The sequence below is a fragment of the Delphinus delphis genome, chromosome 2 (genome assembly GCF_949987515.2).
Source record: "Delphinus delphis chromosome 2, mDelDel1.2, whole genome shotgun sequence".
Taxonomy (NCBI): domain Eukaryota; kingdom Metazoa; phylum Chordata; class Mammalia; order Artiodactyla; family Delphinidae; genus Delphinus; species Delphinus delphis.
This window is the reverse complement of record NC_082684.1, coordinates 172,996,394-173,012,674: the sequence shown is the minus strand read 5'-3', so window position 1 is coordinate 173,012,674 and position 16,281 is coordinate 172,996,394. Positions and strand designations below refer to the sequence as shown.

The following is a 16,281-nucleotide window of genomic DNA, read 5'->3' as shown; positions in this document are numbered from 1 at the left end:
ATTTCTTTCAGTTACTTCTGAAAAAAAGAATTGTTTGCACTCACTTCATTTACTTTAAAAAAATTAAATTGCTTTTATATTTAAAAATTAATTTTAAATAAATAAAATATTACAGGGCAGCATCACATCCCCTTACCTTCTCATCACAGAGATGACCCATATTCTGAATTTTATGTCTATCACGTCTATGCATGTTTATATCCTTTTATTATATATAATCAATAATATATATATACATGTCTCCATACACACTACCTAATATTGCTTTCTGTTTTACATTTTATATAAATGCAATCATACTTACTGATTTTACTGGAAATACATTGAATTTATAGATTAATTTGGGGAGAATCTTTATTGACTCTTCATACTGAACTTGGAGTATCTGTCCATTTATTCAGTCTTCTTTTATGTCCTTCACTGAAATTTCGTATTTTTTCCTTAAAAGTCTTATAGATATCATGTTACATTTATTCCTAGGCATCTTATTTTTTGTTGCTATTAAAAATGGTGCCCATTTAAAAATCATGGATGTACCCTGTCCCCCTTACCTAAAATAACCCTCCTTAATCACTTGGTTTTTTCCTCCTGGAGCATATCACTACCTCATTATATTTCTATTTATTTGTTTATTATCTATCTCTCCTTCTAGAATGTAAGCTCCCCAAAGGAAGGAACATTGTCTGTTTTCTTCATTGTCCTGTCCCAGTGTTTAGCATATAGTAGAGAGACAAATATTGTTGAATGAGTGTTGACTAAGTTACATCTTGTAAATTTTCATTTGCTGGTATAAGGAAACCCTATTAATTTTTGCATATTATCTTTTTTTGTTTTGTTTTGTTTTTTCACACACACACACACTATATTTTATTTTTGCAAGAGATAAATAGACTGACACCAAGCATTGTAAATTTGCATATTATCTTATCCTGCCACTGTTCCATTCTCTAGAATCACCCAAAATTTTGTCTCTTGTCTGCTACTCTATCTTCAGTGCCTAGAAAAGGACCTGACATGTTAAGGTGCTCGGTAGATATTTATGAATGAATGAGTGCTCTTGAATATTGATTTATAGCACTTCCTTTCCAATTCTTACAACCATTCCCCCTTTCCCTGTCTTATTGCCCCGGAGAACCCTTCAGTATACTGTGCAACAAAGTGATGAGCAAGCTTTCTTGTGTTGTTTCTTATTTAAATTAAATGTTTAAAAACTTTTACCTCTAAGTATATTTGCTGTAGGTGTTTGGTGGGCAGTTCTCATCCAGCTGAGAAAATTTCCCTCTATTCCTAATTTTCTAAGAGTTTTTGTGATGAATGGGTGTTCAGTTTTAGCGAATGCTTTACTGCAATTGTCACTGATTCTCCCTTCATATATTTTTCCATCTTTTTTTCTCTTTAAATCTTTGTGTGTACGTGTGTGTTTTGAATTGTTGTAATAGATCTTTTCATCTTAAACCATTGTGAGTCCAACCTTATTAAGATTTACATATTTTACAGATTGATGGATTGATTTAGCTAATATTTTATGTAAGATTTTTCATCTGCATTAAGTGAGATTGACTTAAACTTTTTCTTTCTTTGACCTCCCTTGACTGATTTTGCTTCCAAGATTATATTAAATTCATTAAATAAGTTGGACTCTGTCCCCTCTTTTCTATTTTTTTTTTTACAATATACACAAGATTAGGATTGGGATATTGACTTATTGAAGCTTTGGTAGAGTTCCTCTATAAAATAATCTGGGCTCAGGTATTTGTTTCCTTTTGTCTGCAGGCAATTTTTAATACTGACATTTTTTGATTTAATGGTATTTTTAGGTTTTTCCATTTTTTTCTTCAACTAGTTATAGTATTGTACTTCTATAAAAATTGTCTAAGTTCAAATTTAGTGGCATAGGTTTTTAGTAAATTTCATTATAATTTTAAAATTTTCTAGTATATCTGTTGTTTTGTCCTTTTCTTTTTAGTAATATTGCTCACTTAAGCTTTCTTCTGTTATTGGTCAGTCTTATTGGAGGTTTATACTTTGTTAGTTTTATCAATAGAATAGCTTTTGGTTTCTTAATCTTTTCTAGTATTTTCTACATTTCTGTTTCACTAATTTCAGATGTTGTCGTGTTATTTCTTCTACTTCCTTTATGCGGTTTGTATGTTTGTTTTTTGTTTTACTAACTTCTGGGATTAGACATCTAGTCCACTTTTCTTAGTATTAGTTCTTTTCTACCATAAACATTTAAGGCTATAAATTTCCCTCTAAATAATCCTTTGACTACACTCCCTTAGTTTTATGGGCCCAGCACACTTCTACTGCTCAACTCTGCCTGTTTTAATACATAATGTGTTCACTCTCATTCAGTCCTAGATATATTCTAAATTGCCATTATGATTTCTTGTTTAACACATGGTTTATATAGAAAGTTGTTTTACATATCCAAATTGCGGGATCTCTTTGTTATCTCTTTATTACCCTGTTCTAATTTTATTCTATAGTGGTCAGAGAACATATTTTTTAATAGTTTTAATATTTTCTGAGACTTGGTGTGTTGTCAACTATATATTGATACATTTTTATGCATGTTAATGGGCACATGAAAAATATAAATATAGAGAATTTATAAATTCTAATTGTTGGGTGTTATAAAAAGCTTGTTATTGTCTTGTTGTTATTGTAATTCATCGTCTTATGGAAATCACCAAAAATCATCTAATTTACTCCTTAATATGTGTGAAAAATAATCCTATAGTGGACCCTCTAAAACTGCTCCTTTCAAAGTTACTAATTTACTTTGAGTAACCAAATCCTATAGCCCAACAGTCCCCAACCTTTTTGGCACCAGGGACCGGTTTCGTGGAAGACAGTTTTTCCATGGACTTGGTGTGTGGGGGGTGGGGGGGATGGTTCAGGTGGTACTGTGAGTGATGGGGAGAGATGCAGAGCAGCAGATGAAGCTTCATTTGCTTGCCTGCTCGGGGGTTGGGGACCCCTGCTATAGCCTGTTCTTAATCCTGGATCTTTCTGTCATATGACACTCTTCATCACTCTCTCCTTAATTTTCTCTTGGCTTCTGTGACATGACACTGATCTTGTTTTTATCCTACTTTCCAGACTATTCTTGGGTTTATTGCTTCCTCTTCCTTTCACTGAACTCAGAATATGGGTGTTCCCTAAGCTTCTGCTCTTATCTCTTCTCTCTCTCTCTATGTATCACTCCCCACTTTTTCATTTCTAAACCCCCAATCTAGCCATGTTTTCAGCTATTTTCATGTGCATACAGGTGATTTCCAAATACAGCCTCAGAGTCTCTTCTGAAGCCCAAACTTGGCACCATGAATTGGGTTGAATTGGCTTTATACTTGTGGATCCTCCTCTGGACCATCTCTTCTATTATATTTATCTATTTGTCTACCCTCCCACCAACACCATATTACCTTGATTATATCCAATTTTTTTAAGCATTGAGGCCAATTTTTAAAGGCATTCATTGAGCATCTACGTGTTCCAGACTCTTTATATATGTGACTAATGCCAATTACATGAGGTAGATCTTATTTCCCACCCTCCATTCCCCCATGTCATCATAATTGCAGAATATAAAGAAGTTGAGTATGCCATGCTTGAACGCTAGCCTGTTTTAGTGCAAATGCCATGTTTTTTCTACCTTTACAGAAATTAAGTACAGATGCCTTTGATTGGCATTTAAGCTCTCCCAAAATTAACCCATCATACTGCTCCAGCTATGTCTTCTAATGTTTTCTTAAAGGTACTCAGTATTCTAAGCAAACGAGACCTCTCACAGATTTCTAAATATGTCCCACTCTTTCTGCATATGTGCTTTGGTTAGCACGCATTCCCTGCCCACCATTTTTGCACCTTAAATCCAGCTTATGTTTACATTTCCATCTTAAAAAAAATCTCTCCATCAAGCTATTCCTGAACCTCACAATTGCATGTGATACCTCTGCCTCAAAATAACTCTGATGGCATGATATTCTGTCTTCTATATTCTGTTTTTTCCTATCTTGGTGCCCAATTTTCCCCCAGAAAGAAAACTCCCTGAAGGCAGTGTATTAATTGTCTTTTATCTCTTGAATCACCATTTCAACAAATTTGAGTGTAAGAAATGTTTTGAGTTAGCCAAAAGACACTGTGATTAAAGTTAAAGCAAAAATTTAAAAACCAAACAGGTCAACCCAGCAAGTGATTCAGGATAATCCCCAAATTTATTTTATCAGTTAAATCCCTAATTTTGTTTTTTCCAATCAGAACTTTCCAGGTGGAGGAGTCTCAAGACTGTAGCAGAGATTTTGTGGAGATCCGGGAAGGAAACGCCACTGGTCGCTTGGTGGGACGATACTGTGGAAACGTCCTCCCTCTCAATTACTCATCCATCCTTGGGCACATCCTGTGGGTCAGATTTGTCTCCGATGGCTCAGGCAGTGGCGTGGGCTTCCAGGCTGCATTTACCAACAGTGAGTTGGTTCTGTTTTAGTGATGGCTTCCAGAATGTGTCCTACAAACTAGAAGGATAGCGATGTTTTCAGTAATGCATTAAGAACAATTCCCCTATATTGAATGTCTCTGTGGAATTACTTTATTATATACTAGAAAAATTAAATTATATATGAATGACTCATTAAGAGCCAGGGAGAGCATACTCAGTGGTTCTAACATTCTTTTAAAGCTCTAGTGTCTACCTAATTTTAAGTGAAACATTTTTCATGATATTGCAATAGAGAGTTTTCTAATGTATCATCGTTTCAGTTTGGTATACTTATATCAAATGTGTTTCATTTGATCCCATAAACTCTATATTCCTCAAGTTAAAAATGTTTACTCTGGTACAAATGAACCCATTTACGAAACAGAAATAGAGTCACAGATGTAGAAAGCAAACTTACGGTTACCAGGAGGAAAGGGGAAGGGGGGAGGGATAAACTGGAAGATTGGGATTGACATATACGCACTACTATACATAAAATACATCACTAATCAGGACCTACTGTATAGCACAGGGAACTCTACTCCAGACTCCTTGGTGTCCTATATGGGAAAAGAATCTAAAAAAGAGTGGATATATGTATATGTATAACTGATTCACTTTGCTGTACAGCAGAAACTAACACAAATTTTAAATTAACTAGACTCCAATAGAAATGAATTTAAAAAAACACAAGAAACGTTTACTATTACTTTAGGATATTCCTAAGTGCTCAGATATTGTAATAACAGGATATTCTTCTAATAGGATAAAATGTTAAATATTAATAGCTACTCTATATGTTGTTTGGCAATGCCAGTTTCTCTTACATAGTTAAAGAAAAAAAAAAAACATGTTTCGTTCTTTTTTAACATGAAGTAAAATAGGTAAACCAAAATTATAGAACAGGGCTGGTGATACCCCGTCCCAAGTCACCAAGTTCCCTGGGGTCTGGGAACCCAATTTTACATGGGACGCAATTGCTTGTTTTCACACCATGTGGTCTTCTAAGGAGATGGAATTCCATTCACAATATCACCCTTCTCCAAAGAATTAATAGATAGCAGAGAAACCAAAAGGGAAGCAGTATTTCTTTCGGTGTTCAGAAAAGAAATTGCAGTCAATTAGAAGTCCGTCCTTTTTAACACCCCTTGGCTTTTGTTTCTTTCATTTGACTAAGGAGCTGTTCTAAGTAGGTCTGATTTACTACTCTGTTTTCCTTCCTAGTATTTGGCAATGACAATATTGTGGGAACTCAGGGGAAAATTGCCTCTCCCTTATGGCCCGGAAATTACCCCCACAACTCCAATTACCATTGGATAGTGAATGTGAATGAATCTCAGGTTATCCATGGTAGAATCTTGGAGATGGACATGGAGGCAACACTCAACTGCTATTACGACAAACTAAAGGTGAGTTTCCAAGAGCAACTGATGTTTATACATTTTGGTGACTTGCTATTGGCAACCATAGATCCAAGTTAATGTCTATTCAAGCATTTATAAGTCATAGAGGATGGTCTACCCTACATCACGCATACCTCTTCCAGGTTACCTGAACAATGGTGATTGTGGTAGTATAATTATTATCTTTGATTCTGTAACTAACTTTTTTTCCGCATTATTGTAATCTTTCTGTTGGGCTTTATCTAAGCATGTGTATGTGTCTTAATGAAGAATTTATTCTATCTTATATCCCATTACCCTGTTTATTCTCCTGTTAGAGTGTTAAAAATTTGAACAATCATTTTAAAGTAAGTAAATATAAGTATATAAAAATTGTGGCGATCATTGCCATCCAGACATTGGCAACTGCATCAATTCCAGAAACACTATCAGATTATTTTTTATCCAGTTTTATTGAGGTATATTTGACAAATAAATATTATATATATTTAAGATGTACAACTAGGTCTTTTGGTATATGATATTTTACAATTTTACATTGTAAAATAATAATCACAATCAAGCTAATTAACATATCCATCACCTCAGATGGTTACCATCTTCTTTCTTTGTTTCTGGTGTGGTGAGAATACTTAAGATTTACCCTCTTAGCAAATTTCAAGTATATACATGGTAATATTAGCTATAGTCACATTGTTCTACATTAGATCTTCAGAATTATTAATCTTGCATAACTGAAACTTTGTACCCTTTGGCCATCTCCCTGTTCCCCGCTCCCCCCATCTCCTGGTAAACACCATTCTACTTTCTGCTCCTATGGGTTTCACTATTTTACTCTCAGATTCTTGAGGGCCAAGATTCTGTCTTATTCATTTTAGGTCCACAGTGCTTCACATAGAACCTAGTCCTTGATAGATGCTCAGTAAGTTGGAAAAAATTATTAGCTAATTTGAAATCTGAGCTTATATAGTAGCTTCAATAGAGAAATATGTAATAACACTTATAACGAACTTGTTCAAATTATTTACAAGATGGAGGGAAGGATATGAAATGTAATTGGAGAGATCCATCCACATGTGAAGAAAAAGATAAACATGCTCAAGATTACGTATTTGGAAACTATCAGAAAATATGTCTCTAACTATGTAATCTAACATTTTCAACCAAATGAAGAGATTTCCTGCATGCTTTGAGTATGCTGAGCCCTCACAAGCTGTGATTCTGTTGCTGTTATTAATTCTGCTTCTTTACTTCTTTGGAAATGTGAACTCCTTCAGGATACCTGGCCACTTTCTCTCATTAGACTTTTCCTTTTTCTTGTGACTTTTCCTTTTTCTTGTGACTTTCCCCCTTTCTTCCTAATTCCTCCCTTTTGTGGCCCCAAACCACATTTCATAGACACTGTTGTTGTGCCACTATCCTGGTTCCTACTTTTCCACCCATAAGTTTTACTGTAAATCGAATAATGAGCTATATCACATGGAGCATAGTTACTAATATAATTCTGCAGGGAAGATATAGATAATTTTAAAACATTTAATTACTTGCAATCATAGTTTATACTTCGTGGTTTTCTATTTATGAGGAAAAATGGAGGTGATTGCCTGAGTTCAGTGCTCTATTATCTGTCCCTTCCATGCAGGTTTATGATGGGGCTGGCATTCATTCCCGCCTGATTGGAACCTATTGCGGTACCCAGACTGGCTCTTTGAGCTCCACTAGAAGTTCTTTGACATTTCAGTTTTCTTCTGACTCTTCAGTCTCAGGGAAAGGATTCCTTTTGGAGTGGTTTGCAATGAATGCCTCTGTTGGACCTTTACCTACCATTGCTACAGGTGTGTTTGGTAATAAATGAAATTCTTTTTAGGGGCTGATATGTGCAGACTAATATTTCAAAGGTTCCTACTAATAAGGGCTAAATACACAAGTGAATAAGAAGAGTAATTACAGTCTCAAAACCCTTCCTCCATATGTTCAGGTGTCCTTTGAATTTCATAAATACTTAGAGATTAGATGTTTATTTCAAAAAAATGCTGGTTTCCCATTATATTTTCCATAATAGTTAAGGATTTGATGTCCATAAGATATTCTACTTACAATTTCTAGAAATCGCTTTAGAGATCTCTGAAAGTTTGGTTTGTAAATACCACACACACACACACACACAAACACACACACACACACACACACACACACACACACACACACACACACACACACACACACACACACACACACACACACACACACACACCCCTAGGATCAACTAATGCAAGTAACTGTTTTTCCTCTATGTTACCTTTTAAGTGTGCCTTCAGAAATGCTTCAGTGTGTCCTTAGCTGGTTGTAAACTCTCATGTTTCAAGGTAAAGTTGGCCTAAATTTCAATCTTTCATTTTACTATTTTTAAGACATTTTAAATTCCCCCAGTAAGCTGTGTTTTGGGAGACGGCGCTTTTCTTTTGAAAATTTCTTTAAACACTTTTGAATGGCTCTTGTGAATTGGAGGGTTGACATAGAATAAATTCAGCAGATATTTCTCATGGCATATTCTCACTCCTTGAAATATTTGATTAGGACATATTATCATTGGATCTCATTGAAGAATATTCAGACTTTGAACTTGTTCTAAGACTAAACAGACCCTAAAAGATTAGAGTCTGTTTGCTTCTAGCTTCTTGGGAATTCTGTCCTAAGATGTTATTTTCACCTCTCTTGCAAGGTGCTTTCAAAACATTGACTATGAAACTCTTCCTTAAAATATTAATCTATTTATCTAAGAGCAAAGAGCCATCAGCAAGATTGCCAAATGTAATTTAGAGCTATCCATTTAAGACTGGATAGCTCTTATAAGTAAACTTGAGTTAAGCTTCTTTTATGTCCACAAATCTCAAGTTACAGAAGAAATCACTCATGCAAAACATTATATCAATAAGTATATTGTAGTACTCAAAAAAAGTTCTCTTCTCATACATATATTCCATAATTATGTGATTGAAGTGGATGAGTGAGTATAGTATAGTATCATAAATCTCATTTCTCTTAATGAAAAACGAGCAAAGGAAAAAATAAAAGGATAAGAAAATTTTATAGTTTACTAGTTACCTGGTTGGTGCAAATGATTATCTCATGATCATAGCACATTCTGACACTTTCATTAAAGTGAAAAAAAAGCTTACTGTTTTAAATTGTATTAACATATTGAACACTGACATTAGCATTCCTTATGCGAACATACATTAAATTTAATTCAACCAATATTTATAGAGGGTTTATTATAGACATGCTGAGGTAAGTGTATACCAACTAAGAAAGGAAACCAAGATATAATCTCTACTCTCCAAGAGTTCAAAAGTAATTGGCAAAGATAAAGCATTCAGTTAAATAATGATATAGTAGCTAAATGATTAAATGACAAAGCAAAAAGCAGTCAAAGGAAAATAAGCCTAATGTGGACTAGGGTCATGTGAAGGAAATTAAACATGTCAAGTTGGAAAATATTAGCTAATCAGTCAGGACATATTTGGTTATGCTGCAGTAACAAATAATTCCAAACTCCGAATAGCTGAGAAACACAAGACTTCTTACTTGTTCATGTTACCCTCTTGGATTAACTGGGTATTGGATCTGACATTGTTTGGGACATTACCTGTGATCATGGCAAGAGGAAAGAGAGCCCTGGCATGCCTCAGTCTAAAAGTGTTCAGCTTAAAAGTGATACATATCATTTTGCTTATGATTCATAAACCAGAACTGGTCAAATGGCCTCACCCAACCGCAGAAGTATTAGGAAATGCAATTTCACCATATGTTTGGAAGTGAGGAAAAATGGAATATTTGACAAACAGCACTAACAGCTTATAGTTAGTATGATAACTGCTTTTTATAAATTCAAGATAAGAAATATTTTATGTAAAGGAAAATCTTGACATTTGAAGATGCTGGATAATATTCGGATCTTATACTTTGAAATTGCTTTTACTTTATTTTATTTTTAAACTTGTACAGCCTATATAGTAATAGGATAAAGTAATTAGGACCTAGTCCTATAAATTTTACATTCATTTCTTGGTGGCCCTAGCAAGATTCAAACATGTATTGTATAAGAGTCATAAACTTCTGGAATGGTGGAGTAAAGGCCTCTGAAAATCTATTCTCGCAGAAAAACAATGAGAACACTGGCAAAAAAATTTTAAATCAACTTTTGAGAACTCTGGAAATTAATTAAAAATTGCAATAATCTGTAGAGTGTTTATTCAAGAAAAATGGTTCAGTCTGAGTGACAGTAGACAACTTTCTGGCGTCTTAAATTTTCCCTATTCCCATCTCTCTCCCTGTCCTAGCTTTGCAGTAACCTCACAATAGCCTCACAACCACGTTAGCCATGAAAACCAGCAGCCTAACAGCCACTGGAAGGGGTGGAGTAGATCTGGAACTCCAGAAAGCATCCTGTCCCTAAGGAATTGCTGTTATTTAACCTGTCTGGCAGCTTCCTAGAGAAGCTCCATTCTCAGGACTTGTCTTCATCTGACCTGACTCAGTGTGCTCTGCGCAAAAGCCCTGTCTCTGGGGTGTGTTTTAGAAATCGTCAGTGGCAAGTTATTTAATATCACAACTGCATGTGGCAGTGATTCCAGTTACAGCTAATAAGAGGCTGACCAAAAATGTAAAAAGGAAAACTGGGGAGTGATATATCCATAGGGGACTTTGAAAAGTTTTGACATATTTCTGGGAACATAGAAGGCTCCACTCATGTGCAGGGCTACAAACATGCCCAACATGAGACTCGAGAAGGCCCCAGTCTCTCACCTCTGTAGGATCTTGAGGCTCTGTGAAAGTAGAAAGTGAATTCTAGGGCAGAATTATAAACTGTCTTCTAGAGTCATATAGGCATATCCCAATACACACACACACACACACACACACACACACACGTGCACACACACAGTCACTCAGAAAAGTGAGAGAATTATCGATTCAAGACATTTAAAAGGAATCTCTATTTAATCAGTTGTTGATCACTAACCTGAACACAGACTTTCAATGGTTACACACAACAATTAACACAGACATTACAGAATTAGTACACAAAAGCCACTGAACAAAGAGCAGTGACAGCAAACTTTGGGGGAGGGGTTGATTTCCAGAGTTGCCACATTACATTGTTTAAAATGTCTGGTTTTCAACAAAAAATTATGAGACACATGAAGAAATAGGAAAGTATGGCCTATGCAGAGGAATATAAGCGATCCATAGAAACTGTCTTGGAGAAAGCCAAAATGTCAGACTTACTTAACAAAGACTTTAAATAAGCTATTGTAAATATGTTAAAGAACTAAAAGAAATCATGTCTAAAGATTTAACGAAGAGTATGGGAATGATGTCTCACCAGATAGAGGATATCAATAAGGTGATAGATATTTTTGAAAGAAAAAGCAACCAACTAGAAATTTTGGAGTTGAAATTCACTGGGTGGGCTCAATGACAGATCTGAGCAGGCAGAAGAAAGAATCCCTGAATTTGAATGTAGGTCCTATAGGATTATCCTGTTGAGGAAAAGAAAGAAGAAAATTATACAGAGCTTCAGAAACTATCATTTATACCAACATATGTATGCATAATTAGAGTCCCAGGTAAAGGAAGAGGGAAAGGGAAAAAAAGAATACTTGAAGAAATAATGTCTGTACACATCCCAAATTTGATGAAAAATATTAATCTACACATCCAAGAATCCCCAAAATTCCAGGTAGGATAAACTCAATGAGATCTGTACCTAGACATACTACCGTCAAACTATCAAAGCTAAAGAAAAGGGGTTGTCTTGAAAGCACGAAGAGAAACTCACTTATCTTGTAAAAACAATACTCACCAAGGTTAACATCTCATTTCTCATCAGAAACCATGAAGGTCAGAGCAGTGGGATGACATAGTCAATGTGCTGAAGTAAAAAGACTGTTGATCAAGAATTCTATACCCAGAAAATGTATCCTCCAAACTAAGTAGAAATTAAAACATTCCCAGATAAATGAAAGCTGAGAGAATTCATTGCAAGCAGACCTATGCTACAGGAAATGCTAAAGGGGGGCTTTCAGAATGAAATGAAATGACCCTAGCATGTCTTTACTGCTAGACAGTAGGTAGTGAAGGCAGCTACATATGTAAATATAAAGGCAGTATAAATGTATTTTCGTCTGTAGCTCTTTTCTTCTGCTATCTGATTTAAAGACAGCTGCATAAGGCGATAATAATAAACTATGCTGATAATGTTTAAGTATATAATTTTATGACAATAATAGCATAAAAGATGGGGGTGGGTGGGAATGGAGTTATATTATAACCAAGTTTTGTATACTATTAAAATTAAGTTAATATTAATCCAAACTACAATGTCTTAAGATGTTAATTGTAATCCTCTGAACAACCACACAGAAAAAACTCGAAAATATACAGTTAAATAAATAACAAATGAATTAAAGTGATATACTAGAAAATATGTATTTAACACTAGGACGGCTATAATCAGTAAGACAGACAATAACAATTATTGACAAAGATGTGGAGAATCTGGGACCCTTGTACATTGCTAGTGGAAATGTAAAATCCTACGGCCACTTTGGAAAACAGTTTAGCAGTTCCTCAAATATTGAAACACAGGGTTACCATACAATCCAGCAATTCCACTCCTAGTTATATACCTAAGAACATTGAAAACATATGTCCACACAAAAATTTATACAGGAATGTTCATAGAAACATTATTCATAAATAGTGAAAAAGAGGAAAGAACCCAAATGTCGAACAGCTGATGAATGGAAAAACTAAACGTGGTATATCCGTATAGTGGAATACTATTCTGCCTTAAAATGGAAGAAGTATTGATACATGCTAGAATACAGATGAACCTTAGAATATTATGCTAAGTGAATGAAGCCAGTCACAAGAGGCCACATATAGTATGATTATATTTATATAAGATGTCTTAAACAGGCAACTCCATAGAGACAGAAAGGAGGCTAGTGGTTTCCATAGACTTGTGGAGTAGAGAACAGAGAATCAGTGGTAAAGAGTATCCAGTTTCTTTCAGGGTGATGAAAATGTGTTCTAAGATTAGGTAGCAGTGACGACTGCAGGACTTCGTGAATATACTAAAAACCACTGAACTATTTAAAAGGGTAAATTTTATGGTGAGTGAATAATAACTCAACAAAACTGTTATTTAAAAAGCAAACAACCACCAAAAAATGGCTGTTGTTATTATAAGCTCACAAACTTTTTTGAATGCTTCATTTCACCAAATTGAAATTTTTTTTCAAAATTGCCTAATATAAATTACATGATCAATAGCTGTGCTAAAAAAAAGGTGAAGACTAAAGCACACTGGAAACATGAACAAAGTTCTACCTTGGTTACGACAATAATAGGATCTTCCATATGGACTTACTTCATGCTTGACAGATAATAGGCACTCATTAATAATTGGGTTAAGTGGTAAAACTATGGTGAAAAAAGTAGAATACAGTGTGTTTTTCTTCAAAAAATTATGGAAATCACTGCTGTCTGAATCAGTGGATTTAATAAAATATGTATAAATTTCTTTGAGAAAGTTGTTTTAATTGGTTGTTTCAGTATAGAACTGTGGCTTTCAAGTGAAATGCTACCTTCTTTTCTGCCAGAGGTGTTTCAACGATGTTGCTTTTCATTCTGCAGGTGCTTGCGGTGGGTTCCTGCAGACAGGAGATGCTCCAGTCTTTCTTTACTCCCCAGGCTGGCCTGAAAGCTACAGTAATGGCGCTGACTGCATGTGGCTTATCCAGGCTCCTGATTCTACTGTGGAACTCAACATCCTTTCCCTGGACATTGAGTCTCATAGTACATGCAGCTATGATAAACTTGTGATAAGAGACGGTGAGAAACGTTTAGAAAACAAGATAAAACAAAAAACTACCAAGTTTCAACCCTGACACACATTTAGTTACATTCAATTATAATCATACTCGTTTACTGCTTCCATCCATTTGCATGGAAACGCACAGGTATTATGGTCAGTGAAAGCATGAGATACTAGAATTGGCCACCATTTCTGCAGAACATAAGGAAAGCATTAAATTGCCTGGAGCAAAATAATCCGCACACTATGTTAGGGAGAGCATTACATTCCCAAGAGGAAACACTCCCTGTGGTTTAAGTAGGAAATTATAATCTGAGTTTCCGGGTTGTGCTGCTTTCTCGTTGAAAGGCTATGGAAATAAATCTTGATATTTTATACCTATGGCTTTAAGATCCAAGTGTGAAAAGTATTTAAAATTGCAAATGTATTCAAGTTTCTATTGTGTACTGAATCTCTGGGTAGAATGGGTAGAATTAAGGGCTAATATTTTTTCATCTTTTCCTCTGTACCCAGGTGTGGTATTGCTATGTGATGAGCGAGGGATATAAATAATGCTTCAATGCAAGATGCGCAGAATTGTGCTTCATGATTTGCATGGAACAGAGGAGAATAGGGAGGCCATATCCTCTAGTCAGTGTCTCTTACAGTGAGGTCCCCAGACCGACAGCATGAGCATCACCTGGGAACTTGTTAGAAAGGCAAATTCTATGCCCCACCCCAGACCAACTAAACTAGAAACTTGGATGGGTCCTATATCTGTCTCCGGTTAAGGTTAAGATCAGGGTGAGGAGAGTAAGGCAGGATTGGACAAAGTACAGAGTCAGATCCTGTCTTTATTTAAAATTTTAATATTTTGTTCATTTTACATTAAATTTCCATTTTTGAAATATTGTACTGAAATATTTTTATCTTGATTTCTGAGGTCTCGGGCACCTCCTTAAGTTTTGCCCCCGATGTGACGTGCTCCGCTCGCCTGACCCGGGTCCCTGCCTCCCGGTGGTAGAGTCTCTGAAGCTGGGGACCCACTGCCCTGCATGACACATATTGCAACCCCAGTGCCTGCCTAGACAGCAGGTGACATCTAGTAAGGTGTTCACCTGGAGGACAGAATCAAAGGGCAGCTTCTAGGAGTGCGGGTTCGTTGTTGTGGATCTTATTTTCCAAGAGGTATGAGGAGCATAGAGTTTTCTGTGAACTTCTCAGTTTGTTACATTTTGGCGATTAATGAAAAAAGCTTCAGAGCATTTTTTTTTTTTTTTTTTGGACCAAAGCATGTGTTTGATTTTGGCCCACTGGTGGCTCATGGGCATTTTCACGTCTGCCTTATCCCCTTAACCCTAGACCCCCACTAAGTATAGTGAGAAAAATCAAATGGCAGAGGTGCTTTACTTTCCTTCTGTAGGAGCTGGGCAGTAAGTGAAGACTCAAGTCAGTCATACAAACGTGATCCGATGGTAAACCGTAACTTTCCCCCTTTTTCCTGTCAACTATCTGCTATCAGCACATTGCCCAGAAGAATGATCATCTTTCCTCTTGTTTTTCTTTCTTTAGGAAGGAAACGAAAATCAGTAGACCCAACTCAGTCTCATTGAGAGAGAAAACATACACACGTGAAATAAGTAACAACATATAATAAGCTTCAAAGCTTTGTGATGCAGTTACTCAGAGAATAAGTCAACAGATTTGGGGTGAAATGTTTAGCAAAATAGCATAATGGAGATAAGAATGCAAAAGGAGTCACAGATAAATTTTTGAATGATAAAAAATGCAAACGTTTCCAGAGGTCAGAACCCCTGTAAAGAATGCCTTTCCAAGCAGCGTGTATTTATAGCTGTGCTGCTACGTTTGATAACTTGTTTTCTAAACTAGTTAATAATGAGTAAGTTTTAGGTTGTGGTCAATGTCAAAAAAGAATCATTTTGCTAGTTGAGCGAAAGGACAAATTTCCTCATGTCTCATATTCTATTTTTGTCTTTTTTTAAGTTTCAAATTAATTAATTCTCTGCCTTAGGGAAAAAACAACATATTTTCCCAACCAAGGAATCTAAGTCCTTGTTCCATTCAGGCTTTGACTGAGACAGTTGTTCTGATCAAAATTTATAATCAAGAGAAAAGCCAAAGGAAAAAGGGCCTTGGGGGTTACCCAGCTCTCATTGATGTCTCTGGAGGTGCACATTTGCCGACACTGTCTTTTTTCATCCTCCACACATGGAGAGAAGTGTGTTCTTATAATGGCAAAACAAACAATGAACAACAAAATAACGAAAAGAAAAAAGAAAACCCCTCTGAAGGTGAAGGCAGATTTCAGGGCAAATGACCTTATAACATTAGCATCGGATCTGGGGCTGAAGAATCAAACCTTTTTTTTTTTTTTTAGATACTTGACCTTCAGCAGTCAGAATAGTTTAGATCAGAATCTACTGCACATATCAGCACTGGTCCTCAGTTACTTCCCAATCTCACGTCCTCTCATTTTGAGTTTTCGTTCCAGAAAGAACTGTCAGCCAGTT

The 16,281-nt window shown here is 35.7% G+C and overlaps 1 protein-coding gene across 3 annotated transcripts in view; it reads left to right on the top strand.

Moving 5' to 3' along the window:
- Positions 1-16,281, top strand: part of CUBN (cubilin) — a 280,926-nt gene that overhangs the window by 173,831 nt on the left and 90,814 nt on the right. For all 3 annotated transcript variants that reach the window (XM_060006307.1, XM_060006306.1, XM_060006305.1), the window contains exons 38-41: positions 4,264-4,469; positions 5,705-5,889; positions 7,526-7,718; positions 13,591-13,788. In XM_060006307.1, the coding sequence (XP_059862290.1) occupies positions 4,264-4,469; positions 5,705-5,889; positions 7,526-7,718; positions 13,591-13,788 (782 nt within the window). The remainder of the gene's footprint in view (positions 1-4,263; positions 4,470-5,704; positions 5,890-7,525; positions 7,719-13,590; positions 13,789-16,281) is intronic.